This window comes from Nicotiana tabacum, chromosome 16, assembly GCF_000715075.1.
Source record: "Nicotiana tabacum cultivar K326 chromosome 16, ASM71507v2, whole genome shotgun sequence".
Taxonomy (NCBI): Eukaryota; Viridiplantae; Streptophyta; class Magnoliopsida; order Solanales; family Solanaceae; genus Nicotiana; species Nicotiana tabacum.
In genome coordinates, this window is record NC_134095.1 from 158,797,160 (window position 1) to 158,812,051 (window position 14,892).

The 14,892-nt window shown below is 37.7% G+C and overlaps 1 protein-coding gene across 1 annotated transcript; it reads left to right on the forward strand.

Moving 5' to 3' along the window:
- Window positions 1–10,709: 10,709 nt before the first annotated feature.
- On the forward strand, window positions 10,710–12,573 carry LOC107825522 (protein SOSEKI 5). Its single transcript, XM_016652385.2, has 3 exons — window positions 10,710–11,560; window positions 11,683–11,752; window positions 11,850–12,573. Exons 1-3 carry the CDS (start codon window positions 11,329–11,331, stop codon window positions 12,439–12,441), a joined length of 894 nt encoding a protein of 297 aa, XP_016507871.1. The 5' UTR covers window positions 10,710–11,328; the 3' UTR covers window positions 12,442–12,573.
- Window positions 12,574–14,892: the final 2,319 nt, after the last annotated feature.

Consider the following 14,892-nt stretch of genomic DNA (forward strand, 5'->3'; position numbering starts at 1 on the left):
CATTGGTCTCCACGATCCCTATGTTCCTGAGAACCTCATGACAACTGTCTAGATAATTCTGGGATTCTCAGAAGATGCACCGCTGAAAATAGTAGTGAAGAGCTTGGTGAACCTATCCAATCTCCACAAAGCATACGCAGACATAGCTGCTCCATCACCGGTCTGAGCTACCACACCCAGTTGAACTGCTCCAACTGGCTGGACTGTTAGAGTCTGGAACTGGGGAGCTACCTGCTCCGGAGTGCGAGTAGTAGGAGTCTAGGCTCCTCCTCCAGCCTGAGAGATGGCTGGTGCTACAGGAAGCAAGCCTTCCTGGGTGACACTCTCCATAAGGCCCACTAGACGGACCAGAGCATCCTGAAGTATGGGGTAGCAATAAACCCCTCTAGGACCTGAGCTGGGCCCACCGGAACTGTCTGGGCCGGAACCTCATCATTAAAATCAACCTGAGGCTCCGCCGCTGGTACTGCTGCTCTGGGATGAGCTTTGCCCCTACCTTGGCCTCTAGCATAGCCTCAATCTCGCCCTGCGCCCCTCGTGGGAGCTATTGCTGGGGGCTCGGGCTGCTGGTCAGTGTATGAGGAAGCGCGTGTTCTCGCCATCTGCGAAAGAACAGAGTAGAAATCCAATTACTATTGAGAAACCAAACCGCACGATAAGAAAGAATAAATGTGAAGTTTTTCCTAACTCTATAGCCTCTGGGGTATAAATATAGACGTCTCCATACCGATTCCTCAGACTCTACTTGTCTGTGAACTGTGAAACCCATGTAACCTAGAGCTCTGATACCAACTTGTCACGACCTGGATTTCCCACCCTCGGGAGCCATGATGGCGCCTACTAGTGTGAACTAGGCAAGCCAATTATCGAACAAGTAACTTTTTTACTCTTTTTATACTCTTTAACAATTATAAAGCAAAAATGTGTAAACAGCGGAAATTTATAATGAGCGGAAGAAAAGCAATAAAATATCTGAACATGTAACTAATACAAATGTTTAAGCCTTAACCACCCAGAATTGGTGTCATAGTGTCACAGACGATCTAAGATTTACTACATACAAAGTCCGAAAAATAAACAATACGCTATTTCTAAATGAAGGAAATGAAATAAGGATAAAAGGATAGAGGAAGACGCCAGGGCCTGCGGACGCCTGCAGGTCTACCTTGGATCTTCGCGTGGACTGAAGGCAGCCACCCAATCTGCGGTCTAAATGATGCTGCTCCGGGATCTACACATAGTGTAGAGTGTAGTATCAGCACAACCGACCCTATGTGCTGGTAAGTGCCTAGCCTAACCTCGGCGAAGTGGTGACGAGGCTAGGACCAGACTACCAAACAATATGTGCAATCCTACTATATACAGCGGAAGGGAGAACAGTAATAAATAGTCAAATATGGGAGGGGTAGCATGCTGCGGGGAAGATATCAATTTAGAATAGAAAGACAACAGGTAATTGAAAGAAACAATACATCTCGGATATCAACAAAGAACCAGAAATCAATAAGTGCACGGTACCAACCTTCGTGCTTTTACTCTCGTCCTCACCAAAACAATCAAGTAATGAAAATGTGCACGGCATCACCCTTCGTGCTTTTACTCTCGTCCTCACCAAATAATCAAATATAATCGGCACAGAATGGTACATCATGCGGCACGGCATCACCCTTCGTGCTTTACACTCTTTCCTCACAAATCATACACGGCATCACCCTTTGTTCTTTACACTCTTTCCTCATAAATCATACACGGTATCACCTTTCGTGCTTTAAACCTCTTCCTCACCCAAACAACAATCACAAATAATAGGGCAAGGGAATAAATGAAATTACAATAAGAATCCCGGCAAGGGAACAATAGTTCTACAATCAAGTCCCGGCAAAGAGAATAACATCAAAAGAAACATCAACATCTCGGCTAGGGAGATAATCATCAAAAACAACAAATTCCTAGCAAGGGAGATAATATAGTGATTCTCTTCTCTTTTTTTCACTTTTACTTCACAACTTTGAGCCAATGCTATAAAAAGTTCAATTTCCAGTTATACTTTCACATTTCATTGAACAACTTAAGCCAACACTCCTTAATACTCAAATGTCACAATTACTTCCACAAACTTTGCCTAACAATAGAAATCATCATCAAAGCATGAATAATACAACGAAGCCATAATAATCAAAACATAAGACTCACGGGCATGCTTGACACCAAAGTATAGATACTCGGCACTATGCCTATACATCGTACTCGACAAATACCACATAGAAAATAGGACTCGACTCCTAATCCCTCAAGCTAAGATTAGACCAAACACTTACCTCGATGCCACGAACACAATTCACGTCTCAATTATAGCTTTACCCCTTGATTCCACCACCAACTCGCTCGTATCTAGCTACAAGTTACTTAATTACATCAATAAATGCTAAATAAATCAACTCCAATGCATGAAAATGAATTTTCCAAAGTTTTACCCAAAAAGTCAACCCCCCCGGGCCCATAGGGTCAAAACCCGAGGTTCGAACCAAAACTCAATTACCCATTCTCCCACGAACCCAAATATACAATTTGTTTTTAAATCGGACCTCAAATCGAGGTCCAAATCCCCATTTTTTTTTTGAAAAACCTAGGTTCTACCCAAAACACCCAATTTCCCCCATGAAAATCATTGATTTGAGTTGGAATCATGTTAAAAAATGTTAATGATTGAAGAAGACGAGTTAAAATTGACTTACAATCGATTTGGAAGAAGAGTTGTCTTTGAAAAATCGCCCAAGAGTGTATTAGTTTTGAAAGAGTGTGAATAATGGGAGTTTTTCGGCTAACCATAAAAATTGCAGGTTGCAGATATGGGAATTGAGACCAGGGTTTGCAATTGCGAACCCCGACCTCTGCTATGTTTGCATTTGCGAGCTGGGAATTGCAATCCATATGTTGCATTTGTGACAACTGGCCTCAAGCTAGGGATCGCATTTGCGATTAAAATCCTCGCAATTGCGAGATAGGCTGGCCTGGGCTACTTTCGCAATCGCGACATAGCCCTCGCATTTGTGAGCCAAGCTTCGCATTTGTGAAGCCTGCAGGCCTGCACAGAAATAGATGAAGACAATTCCTTAAGTCCAAAAATTCATCCCGTGGCCTATCCAAAATTCACCCGAGCCCTCGGGGCTCCAAACCAAACATGCACACCAACCTAAGTACATCATACAGACTCGCTCGTGCATTCAAATCACTAAAATAACATCAACAACTATGAATTTAGTATCAAAATCATGAAATTTTCTTAAGAACTTCAAATTTTCAATTTTTCTCAAAAACGATCCGATTCACATCGTTTCGAGTCCGTTTCTTACCAAATTTAACAGACTTATCTTAAATCACATATAAGACCACAGTCCCGATACCTTCAAGTTTTAGTCACAATTCACTTCCAAATCTCATAAATAATTTCAGAAAATAATTTTCTTTAAAAATTTATTTCTCAGGCTTGGTACCTCGGAATTCGATTCCAGGCATACGCCAAAGTCCCATATTTTTCTACGGACCATCCGGGACCGTCAAATCACGGGTCCGAGTTCGTTTACCCAAAATATTGACCAAAGTCAAATTAATTTATTTTATAGTCAAAATTTATTATTTTTCACAGATTTTCACATATTGGCTTTCCGGCTACGCGCCCGGACTACGCATATAAATCGATGTGATACCGAAAGAGATTTTTAAGGTCTTGAAATGCAAAATTTACAAAAGCGGTATGCCACGAAAATTTCTCTAACTTTGTCCCTCAATTTTGTGCAACCCAAATGGAATCCAAAGGAGATTAAGCCTCCGATCGGCGCGCACAACACAACAAACCCACGAACCTTTTTCAACTTCCGTCATCTTCAATACAAAATTTGTTTTCGTGTGGGAACAGTGTAGTTACATCCTAATCTTCCAGCTTTCGTCATTCTAGTTACATCCTAATCTTCCACCTTAAATAGCTCATCAACTTCTACTTTTTTAATTCAGAAAAAAAATCATGGGAAAAGGAGGTGGATGTTTTCCTAGCAAGAACAAGATTGCTAAAACCACAAACAAATATGCAAATTCTGCTACAATAGTAATGCGTGGGAACAGTGAGATTCAGGATTTTGCCTCGACGACGGATTCGCTGGAAATTAGGGTTTATTTTTGAACAAAGACGGCGGAGTTTGGGGCTGAGTAACTTGATTTTCTGTTAATATATTTCAATGTATTTTCAATGTATCACGCTATATTTTCATGTATTTCATTGTATTCATTATCTTTTTTGTCATTGTAATTCAATGTACCTCGTTGTATTTCATGTATTTCATGATATTCACTGTCTTTTTTTCATTGTATTTCAATATATCTCGCTGTATTCTATGTATTTCATTGTATTCACTGTCTCGCTATATGCCATGAATGCATTCATATGTTTTTTTAATTAATATAATTTATATATTCAGATTATTATACAATTTCTCTGAAGATTGCAATATTTTTGGGGTATTTTTTGGTTGAGAATCTTTTTTATAACCGAAAATACAAAATTTGTGTGTTATAATTGAGTTTGTTGAGTTATGTTAGGAGTCTATTATGTTAATTGATTCACTTTCCGTTTAAAAACAGTGTAATCCCCTGTTTCACGTTGTGAATACAGTCGAATACAATAATTTGTCCAGCTGTAATCTCATGTTTCACGCCAGGAATACAGTCGAATACAACAACTAATTAGCTGGACTTCCCTGATTCACGCTTATTTTTGCTACTGTATTCATGAGTACAATAGCTTAAATACATCTAATACATCTTATAACAACAGAAAACGTATCTACAATCTATAATATAGCAAATGGTATCTATAAATAGCTAATTACCACTAAAAGATAGTATTTTATGAAAAAAATTCAAAAAAGAAGAATTAATGATGTTAACGAAATTATGATAAGTTATGGGCTTGTTCGCCAAAATGCATGTCATGTTCCGTAAATGAGTCCAAAACTTATCCTCATTGCCAAACATTCTGACATAATCATTGATTATCTTTAAATATTTTTTTTCTTTCAATCATATGCAAATAGGGATGTTCATGGTTTAATTTGGTTGATTTTTTTCTTAAAAAAGAAATTAAGCCAAGTAAGTTGATTTTTCAAATATTGGAACCAAATTAAAATTAAGTCAATTTTTTATTAATTTAATTTTTGTTTGTTTTTCAGTTTTTTAGATTATTTATAATTTTTTTCTTAAATATGATACATACATACCAAACACATATTCTAGTGACTACATTTTCAACGTAACACTATCAAACTAATTGCTCTTTGAGAGATCTGTCATTTACCAAGATATATTAACGATAATTGAATCAAATAGTGATGAATAATTTTAAGTACTCAATTAAAAATCGATTCTTTTTAACATGAAATAAATTCTTGTATTTAGCAAAAGAATACTATCGATCAAACTAGAATATAAAGACAAAGAATTATATTATTATAATAGCAAAGAACTAGACTAAAAATACAAACACACACATATATATGTTATGGTACTAGACTAAAATGTACCATAACATTTTAGAAAAAAACACACACACATATATATATATATATATATGTGTGTGTGTGTATGTATGTATATGTATATCCTAGCTCCCCCTAGTCTTTAGCTTCCACTATGTAGGCTAACGTGAGCAAATTTGTTTTATTTTTAGTTCAAGAAAAATTTGTAGGAACATCCAAAATTTGCAACTGTAAATGAGACTTTCAAAACCCAGTTTCACGGGAGTTGGGTTTGACTTTGAGAAAGGGAAGCTAGCTTGGAAAGTTTCAAATATTTCAGTCAAGTCTGAGCAGGTGTGTGAACTTTGGTCGGTGAGCTTTAATGTCGTCTTTTTCACTCACTTCCCTTATGTATTTCGGGAGTCATGTTTGTATTTGGCCCTACACATTAAGCCCTCTTAAATCAATTAATTTGAAGATTATTGTACAGTCCCTTTTTGATTACTAAGTTGATTATCCTTTTTGCTTGTTATCATTAATTTCAATATTGCACGATTGTTAGAAGTCAAGAAGCTTCGAGCATTTGTATCTATACTTGCTTTTTGGGTCATATTTTAACTTGTGTCCGCTTTCCAAAAAATATTGCAAGCGTACCCACTTTTTCGCGTAACTTCAGCATACGGGACTGAAGTAGTAAAGGCAATCACGCAAAACTTCAGCATTCTAGTAGACGGGACTGAAGTAGCAAGTGTGCTGAACCAAGTGTGCTGAAGTTTTTGTTTGTAATTGCTGAACTTAAGCATAGTAGCTGAAGTTTTGATCTCTATTTGCTGAAGTTTTTGTTTGTAATTGCTGAAATTTTTGTTTTTGTAACTGGCGAACTTCAGCTCTAGAGCTGAAGTTTTTGTTTTGTAACTGGCGAACTTCAGCTCTAGAGCTGAAGTTTTTGTTTTTGTAACTAGCGAACTTCAGCTCTAGAGCTGAAGTTTTTGTTTTATAACTGGTGAACTTCAGCTCTAGAGCTGAAGTTTTTCTTTTGTAACTGGCGAACTTCCGCTCTAGAGCTCTAGGGGCATTTCGCGTCTCCTTTTGTTTATCCTCAGCTCTGCTTATATTCCCTACTGTCTGTTTCTTAAGTTTTATGCTGGCATATTATTTTGGTCCAGTTGGGGTAACTAGTCCTCCCACTATTGGGAATTCCATATCAGTAATATTCCAGTAGTCCATGATCTTGGTTGTTCATCTAATGATGCATGAATTGCATCTGATGTCTATTGTTCAGGTATTTGATGCAAAGAAAGACTTTCAAGGAGTAGGAATTGATAACTTGTAAAGAAAACAAGAGAAGGTAACATTTAAGAGTACACCAAGACAGAGAACTTGTCCCCTTCTTTGACGAAATTCATCTCCCCACCTAGTTTCATGAACCTTACTTCTGGAAAAAGAAAAGATAAAACTTTAAGGAGGAGAAGGAGGAGGAGAAAGGGGGCTGAAGTTGTTTAAAAAGTGGGTACAAGTTAAAACTTTTAAAAAAAATGGGTATAGGTTAAATGGGGGCGACCAAATAGGGCACCCCATTCAATTTTTACAGAAACTTCTATGTCAAATCCAAAATATTTCTTTTATACCATTTTGTATGTGGTACTTATTGATTTGACTAAACTAAATTCCTCAATAATGCATAAGGCCCATTAAAGTGATATTTGTATCTATACCCGCTTTTTGGGTCACGTTTTAACTTGTACCCACTTTGCAAAAAAAATTGCAAGCGTACCCACTTTTTCGCGTAACTTCAGCATACGGGCCTGAAGTAGCAAAGACAATCACGCGAACTTCAGCATTCTAGTAGACGAGCCTGAAGTAGCAAAAATTGTTGAACCAAGTGTGCTGAAGTTTTTGTTTGTAATTGTTGAACTTAAGCATTCTAGTGCTGAAATTTTGTTTCCTATTTGTTGAAGTTTTGTTCTCTATTTGCTTAAGTTTTTCAAAAAATTTCAGCAGAAGATGCTGAAGTTATTTAGTTTATTTGTAAAAATTTCAGCACTAAATAAGCTGAAGTTTTTTTGTCCTAGATTCATTAGTTTTGTCATAAAGATTTTTCAAAAACTTCAGCAAAAGATGCTGAAGTTATTTAGTTCATTTGTAAAAACTTCAGCACAAAATAAGCTGAAGTTTTTTTGTCCTAGATAAGCTTTTTCAAAAACTTCAGCAAAAGATGCTGAAGTTATTTAGTTCATTTGTAAAAACTTCAGCACTAGATTGTCACTGCCGTGCGGGAAAATCAATGTCACGAGCAATTGCGGAAGCTGAGAGAGAATTGGATTTTGAATGCTGATGATGATTTTATTGATGAATGAAAGCTGATTTCAAAAGATGCGGTGTCGAGGGGAGAGACACTAGTACAGAAAATTGATTGCTTGAAAAATATTTGATTGCTTGATTACCCCTAACAATGCTTAAAAAAAATATAACCAAAGTTACATGACTTGCCCTAATAAAGCTATAGAAGCACACTGAATGAAAATGATGTAAACTAGCCTATAATTACAATGAAAAGGACTTAGTTTATTACAATGTAGAAACAAGTCCGATGGCAGCAACTTTGTCTTGCGGGTCAGGGTCTGCGCGCGCGGTGCTGTTGGCGCGTGCGACACTTGTTGTGTTTGCCTGAGGCTGGGCTATGGTGCTTGACATCAGGGTCTGTGCGCGAGGCGCTGCTGGAATGGGCCTGCAGTTGGGCGCTGGCGAGGCATTAGGATCTGCGCGCGCGACATTGTCATTGTGCGCGATGTTGTTGTCATTGGCCAGCCGCTGGGCACTGGCGAAAGGCATCAGTGGGGTGACAGAGGCACATACGCGCTTGTCACTTGGTGCAGCCAAGACCACGGGGCCGACCATGGCGCTAGGCATTGTGAGGCTTGCTAGGCCGCCATGGGCCCGGCCAAGGGGTCATGGGGCGTATCTGGAAAGCAGCCCATGACATTCTCCCCCACCTGAGTTGGCATCGTCCTTGGAGCCATGTCAGGATGATGTTGATGATTGTTCTGGTGGTTGATGGTTGGGAAGTCTACGCCCCTCTGTTCTTTGAGTTTGATTTGGTAGCGATGCAATGATTTCATGCGGCTGGCATGAAAGACTGGATGAATCTTCCACCAGGATGAGGTTTTCACCTGGTATGTGAACTTCTCAATGCGTTTTTCAATGGGCAGGGGCCCGATGTATTTTTGTTGCAGGCGAGGGTCATGGGTCTTATCTGCAAACAAGTATCGCTTTGGGATGCATAACATTACTTTGTCCCCTGCTTGATGATGGGCAAAGCAACGATTATGTTTGGTGAACCTTTTTGCCCGCTCTTGGGCTTTGACGAGATAGCTCTGCACTATCCCCATGTTGCGCTCCCATTCGCTCGAGAAGTTGGCAGCTCGCGGAGATTTTGGCATGGTTGATGTATTCACCGTTTGCGGGAGAAGCGGTTGCTGTCCGATAACAATTTCAAAAGGGCTTTTGTTTGTATGATGGCTCTTTTGAGAATTGAAACACAGTTGAGCAGCATCCAAGAGCTTCACCCAATGCTTCTGTGACCCGATTGCAAAGTTGCGGAGATATTCCTCCAGCATGTCATTGAACTGGTTTGGCTGGCCATCCGATAGTGGATGGATGTCTGAGTTGTGACTCAATGTCGACCCAAAGCACCTGAAGGGATGGGTCCAAAAGTTGCTAGTGAAACGTGAGTTGTGACCACTAACAATGTCTTTGGGTAGGCCCCAATGTTTGACAATGTGCGAGAAGAAGAGTCGAGTTGTATCTTCTGCGGAGATATTTTGTGGGGCTGCTATGAATGTTACATAGTTTGAAAACTGATCTATGACAACGAAGATGGATGCAAGATTACCGACTTGGGGTAATCCCGTGATGAGTCTGAGGGAAACACTTTCCCATGGTCTTTGTGGGACATGTAATGGCTGCAAGGGTCCCGTCTGTGATGAATGATCCAACTTGTCCTTGTGGCATGGCTGACAAGTCTTCACATGCTGAGGAGCGTCACCAGTCTTTTGAGGCCGATGACATGATAGCTGATTGTTGTTGTAGAGTTATTTAGTTCTTTTTTAAAAACTTCAGCACTATATAAGATAAAAATTTTGAAAAAGCTTTCTGATATACTGGATAAATAATCACCTTATTCTTTCATAGTGTATTACTACTATAAAATTTTCAGATTGCCAACAGTATCTAAATCATAAATTTTGGAAACAATAAACGTGAAAAGAACATAATTATCATGAAAAGAATCACTAAGTGTGACTTTAAACTTCTCGTACGTGGAAATATTCACAAATTATTATCTACTAACTTACGTAATTATTTATAATTTATTTTTAAATATTCTGATAAACATACTTATGGCAGTCATCTCATGAACTGAAGTTTCATAGCAGCACCGACAACAATAGAAGAAAGAAGAAAAAGAAGAAAATGAAGGAGGAGAAGGAGGAGGAGAAATGAGGCTGAAATTGTTTAAAAAGTGGGTTCAAATTAAAACTTTTTTAAAAAAATGGGTATAGGTTAAATGGGGCGACCAAATAGGGCGCCCCGTGCAATTTTTACAAACACTTTATATTAAGGGTTTCTTCGTTGCCGAAACTCGAATCTAAAACGTATAATTAAAAGTGAAGGGTTCCATCAGTGGTAGTGCCACCTTATCCAAAGGCCCCTTTGTCGGAAAAGTTATACCGCATCGCTAGATAAATTTTTTTATATGAATATATTATTATAGGTTGATTCTCCCTGATTTTTTCGTGTGTTTACTTTTTTATATTTTGATACTTTTTACTGTTTGTTTGGATGGTTGTTACATATTCTATTGTATTGTATGTTATTATTACTACTGTAAATACAATGTTTGTTTTGATTGTTACTTAAATTTTATCGTATCGTATTGTTAAATCCATTGTTACGTAACGGCGAAAAGTGTCACTTTATGAAACGTCGGATTTGGTGTGGTAACGTCGTTTTCTTGCTTTTCTCTCATCTTGCCCTTACTTATTATTAAATATTCATATTTTATTATTTATCCTACTTTTTTATATAATAATTCTACTCCATATCCTATTTTTTTTGTAATAATATAGCAAGTTTATTCTTCATATTGTTAGTGACGAAACGACGGTAAACAATACAATCTATCCAAATATTGTGTTCATCAAACAATACAATACAATACGATACATTATGAAACGACGTGTAACAACAATCCAAACAAATTGTTAGTGAAAATCCTGACTCAGGCTCTAGATTTCAGCCATTCCTTATTCCACCATTATCCCTTGGTGGTGCCAAATCCAAGATACTTACAACTCCCATACTAATGACCTAAGGTCGAATAAAGAAAACTTGAAATAATTGTTCTTTTTCTTTTTCTGGTAGGTGGTGAAGAGGGGAATGCAAATCTTTAAACAATCTGAAGAAGCAAAGAGCTTCTAACTAATACAGACATCACATGTCCCACAATATCACTTCTTGAGGTCTGAACTTTGAGTCTGCAACTAAACTAACACACCAAATAGGCAAATACCATCAAATTCAACTCCCTTGATTTACGGCACTCTTTTTTTGAGACTTGATATCCCTCTCACGGACTTGAATTTCATTACCCGCCACCCCTCAATCTTATATTTATATTCAATTGCATATATTCCCGGTAAACTACAAACTATAACTTCCTCCCGACCACAGCTTACAACTTTCACATACGAGCAATTTTTTTCAAAATCTCACTCAAAAGGTACTGAGTTGAAATTCCATTCTAACAAAAGAGTGATCGATGGCAGTCGCAACGAGTTCCAATTCCCGATCAAGCACTGAGCTTTTGATCCCTAAGAAATGGAATCATAGGGAGATCACTTCTCCTGAGAGAAACATGATTTGGATTGAACCAAAACCTAAGGCTTTCAAAACTGTCCCTGTTATTTATTATCTTTGCAGAAATGGCCAACTTGAGCATCCTCATTTCATTGAAGTTCCATTCTCTTCCTCCGATGGACTCTATCTCCCAGGTAATTAATTGCATAACACTATATTGACTGTGATTTATGGAATTTTCCGTGTGTTAAAATTAAAGAGTTGTCAAATATAACACTATATTAAGTGTTGATTTTTGATTTGCTCTTATTCTCAGATGTGCTAAATCGGTTGAATTTACTGAGAGGAAAAGGCATGGCTTACTTGTTCTCCTGGTCTTGCAAGCGGTACTTTAGTTTCTGCAACAAAAATAATAATTTATCTTTCAGATAAAATAAACGAAATTTTGCAATTCTATGTATAAAATTTGATGATTTTCTACAGGAGCTACAAAAATGGATACGTGTGGCACGATTTATCGGAGAACGAATTGATTCATCCAACTAACGGTCACGATTACGTTCTCAAAGGATCGGAGCTTCTAGAAACTTCAATGAGTTCCCGATTTTGTGAAATTTCACGTTCTGATCACTCGGATGAAAATCGCGATTCTTCTTCTTCGACTACGGCGATCATGAGGAGGAGGAATCAGTCGTGGAGTTCATTCGAGAATCCTCGACAAGAGTATAGTGTAGTGTACAAGTGTGAGTCCGGGCGAGAAATAGCCGGAAAATTCAATTCATCGGAGGCTGCGGCGGCGGACGCGGCGACACAAACGGAGGAGAAGCGGAGGGAACAGGAGAATAAGAGTGTGGAGCTGAGCAGAGAAGAATTGTCTCCGCCACTGTCGATGGATAGTTCTGATGGAATCGAGGGTGGGAGTGGATCGAAGGGCGTTGATCAAACGGCTGGGAATGAGTTTAGCAGTGGTGGTAGAATGAGGGCGTCTCGTGTTGTGATGCAGCTTATTACTTGTGGATCGTCCACCTCAGTTGACTGCTCGATGACAAAAGGCCAAAATAGGTCCAAATATTAATTAAAATAATGCTGCTGTCCAAGGGACCTCAACTTTATCTAACTTTTTCTTCTTTTTGTCAATCATTCAATATGTAATGCGAATTAATATATTTCTTGTTATAAATATATTATATTATGGATGTTCATTTAATACTTCGTTGTAAATGAGTTTTCCTAAGAAATTTATTCATATGGGACTTCGCCATAAATATGTTTATCTATTTAGTACTCTACTGGAAATAAGCCTCCTGAAGAAGCTTATCATTTCGGTATCCGGTTATGGATAAACATTACCCCCGGTAGAAGATTATCCATATCGGGTATAATAAGCTTATGCTTTCGATACTCCGTTATGGATAAACATTACCCCCAGTAGAAGATTATCCATACCAGATATAATTAGCTTATTCTTTAGTACTTCGTTATGGATAAACGTTACTCCCAGTATAAGATTATCTATACCTGATACAATAAGTGTATCCTTTCAGTACTCCCTCATGGATAAACATTACTCTCAGTAGAAGATTATTCATATCTGGTATAGTAGCAGCTTACACATCAGCTTATAGTAGCAGCATGCAGCAACTTACACAGCAGCTTGCAGTAGCAGCTTCCTTTCTTCTATAAATAGAAGAGATTTCAGTTCATTATGTACATGAATTTGAAAATCGAATAATAAATCTCCCTCTCTCTCTACTTGTCTTTGATTTCTTTACTTTAAAGTCTTTATTTTATAACACGTTATCAGCACGAGACTCTGCCATTTTGAGCACTTACTTCAAATTTAATTTCAGTGTTCATCTCCGATGTATGGCGTCGCTCTTACATCCGTGGTAGATCTTGTTCATTCCGAGCATCATAAGGCAGATTATATCCTTGAGGTGGTGAGCTTTTCTTCTTGGCGGTAGAGATGTGGATATCACTTACGTCTGGAGTGGCCAAATTTGTGTGAAGTAATTTGAGCCTTTTGCTTATATTTGGTTAATATCTTTATCATCGCTTGCTTGGTTATATTCTACGTATACAGTACCTATTTTGGTATTTATTTCATTCATCCTAATTATCATAATAAAGGATTATAAAGTGGATAACATTGTTAGATCCACTTAAACTCCAACAGAGTTTGTAAGAAATATATAACCACCAAAAGTGGTTATATTTTGTATATCTCATTGTAACTAAATTTTGTTAACCACCAGAAGTGGTATATGCCTATAACCACCAGAAGTGATAATTTAGGCTTTCTATGGTCACAATTGAAGATAAGTTAGAAAAAAAAAATTTCTATATTACTTGCATGCCTCGATTTGCTCCCGAAGTAGCAATATCTTAAAAGAGGTTCTAAGCTATCACACAATTTGGTGTAATTAATGCACGTTCAGATAATTATGTTCTCGTTCCCTGAAGGATGGGAACTTTTGATAAATATTAATTCATTCCCTGAAGTGAATGTAACAATATTAATAAAGCTCGTAAATATGAATGCGCTTTTGATGTAAATATATTACAATTCACCTCCAGAAGAGGTAATATGATTGAGAGAATATATATTCATTTTTCAATTTGCTCCTGAAGAAGTAACACAATTGAAATTTTCTCCTGAAGCAGAAAAATACTATATAAAATCGAAAATGAAATAAAGAAAATTCCATGAATAGATAGAGTCAACGGTACGACAGACAGCGCTGCCTACACGCGAATTAGCTTCCGAGGTTGAGCAGTCTCAATTTCACTACAGGATTTGCGAATGAATGCTGGGCTGGGCCACCTCGAATGGCGTGAGCCGCATGCGGGGAGACCCGCACGTACGGTTTTTAGGGGGATCTGGTCGAAAAACCGGCCGGCGCCCACCCGACTAGAGGGACTGAGAAATTAATTGAGTACAAAACTTATCTTCAAGCTTTACCTTATTCTGATGATTATGAAACAGTGTCTTTCTGTGCTTAAATAAAATAATAAGCTATTCAAAGTTATTTTTGAAGCGCATTGTCATTCCCTGGAGTGAATGAAGAAATACTACAACTCACCTCCTGAAGAGGTAGAATAACAAAGGATAAAATCTTGTTTTTGTGGCATAAAGATCATTGTCGCATGTACTCGTTGTATATAAAATATCTTGGATAATTTTATTAAATATCACTCCAAGGCAAAAGTATTCTTGTAGAATGTTTTCTACTACAACCACATTAATATGTTATGGTTAGTTATCGAGTTTCCCTAAGAAAATAACAACTCGTATATCTTTCCCTGAAGTATGTAATGACTATGTGGTTACCGCTTTGATATAAAATATTCAGATGTTAATGGCGTTTCTCCCTGAAGGAGATATTTGTCACAAAGTTGGTGGTAAAATACTGAAATTCTTAATTTCTTACATTTATAAATTTAGAATTGTCTTTATAATATTCATTTGATTATGATTTTCTCTCATGATACCAGAAGTTTTTGAGTAATATTTGATAGTACAAAA

What these genes read in the sequence shown, in the direction of transcription:
- LOC107825522 (XM_016652385.2), top strand. Translation starts at nt 11,329, where the DNA reads ATGGCAGTCGCAACGAGTTCCAATTCCCGATCAAGCACTGAGCTTTTG. An exon ending in CGATGGACTCTATCTCCCAG is followed by an intron (nt 11,561 to 11,682) that starts GTAATTAATTGC and finishes TCTTATTCTCAG; the next exon opens with ATGTGCTAAATCGGTTGAAT. An exon ending in TTCTCCTGGTCTTGCAAGCG is followed by an intron (nt 11,753 to 11,849) that starts GTACTTTAGTTT and finishes GATTTTCTACAG; the next exon opens with GAGCTACAAAAATGGATACG.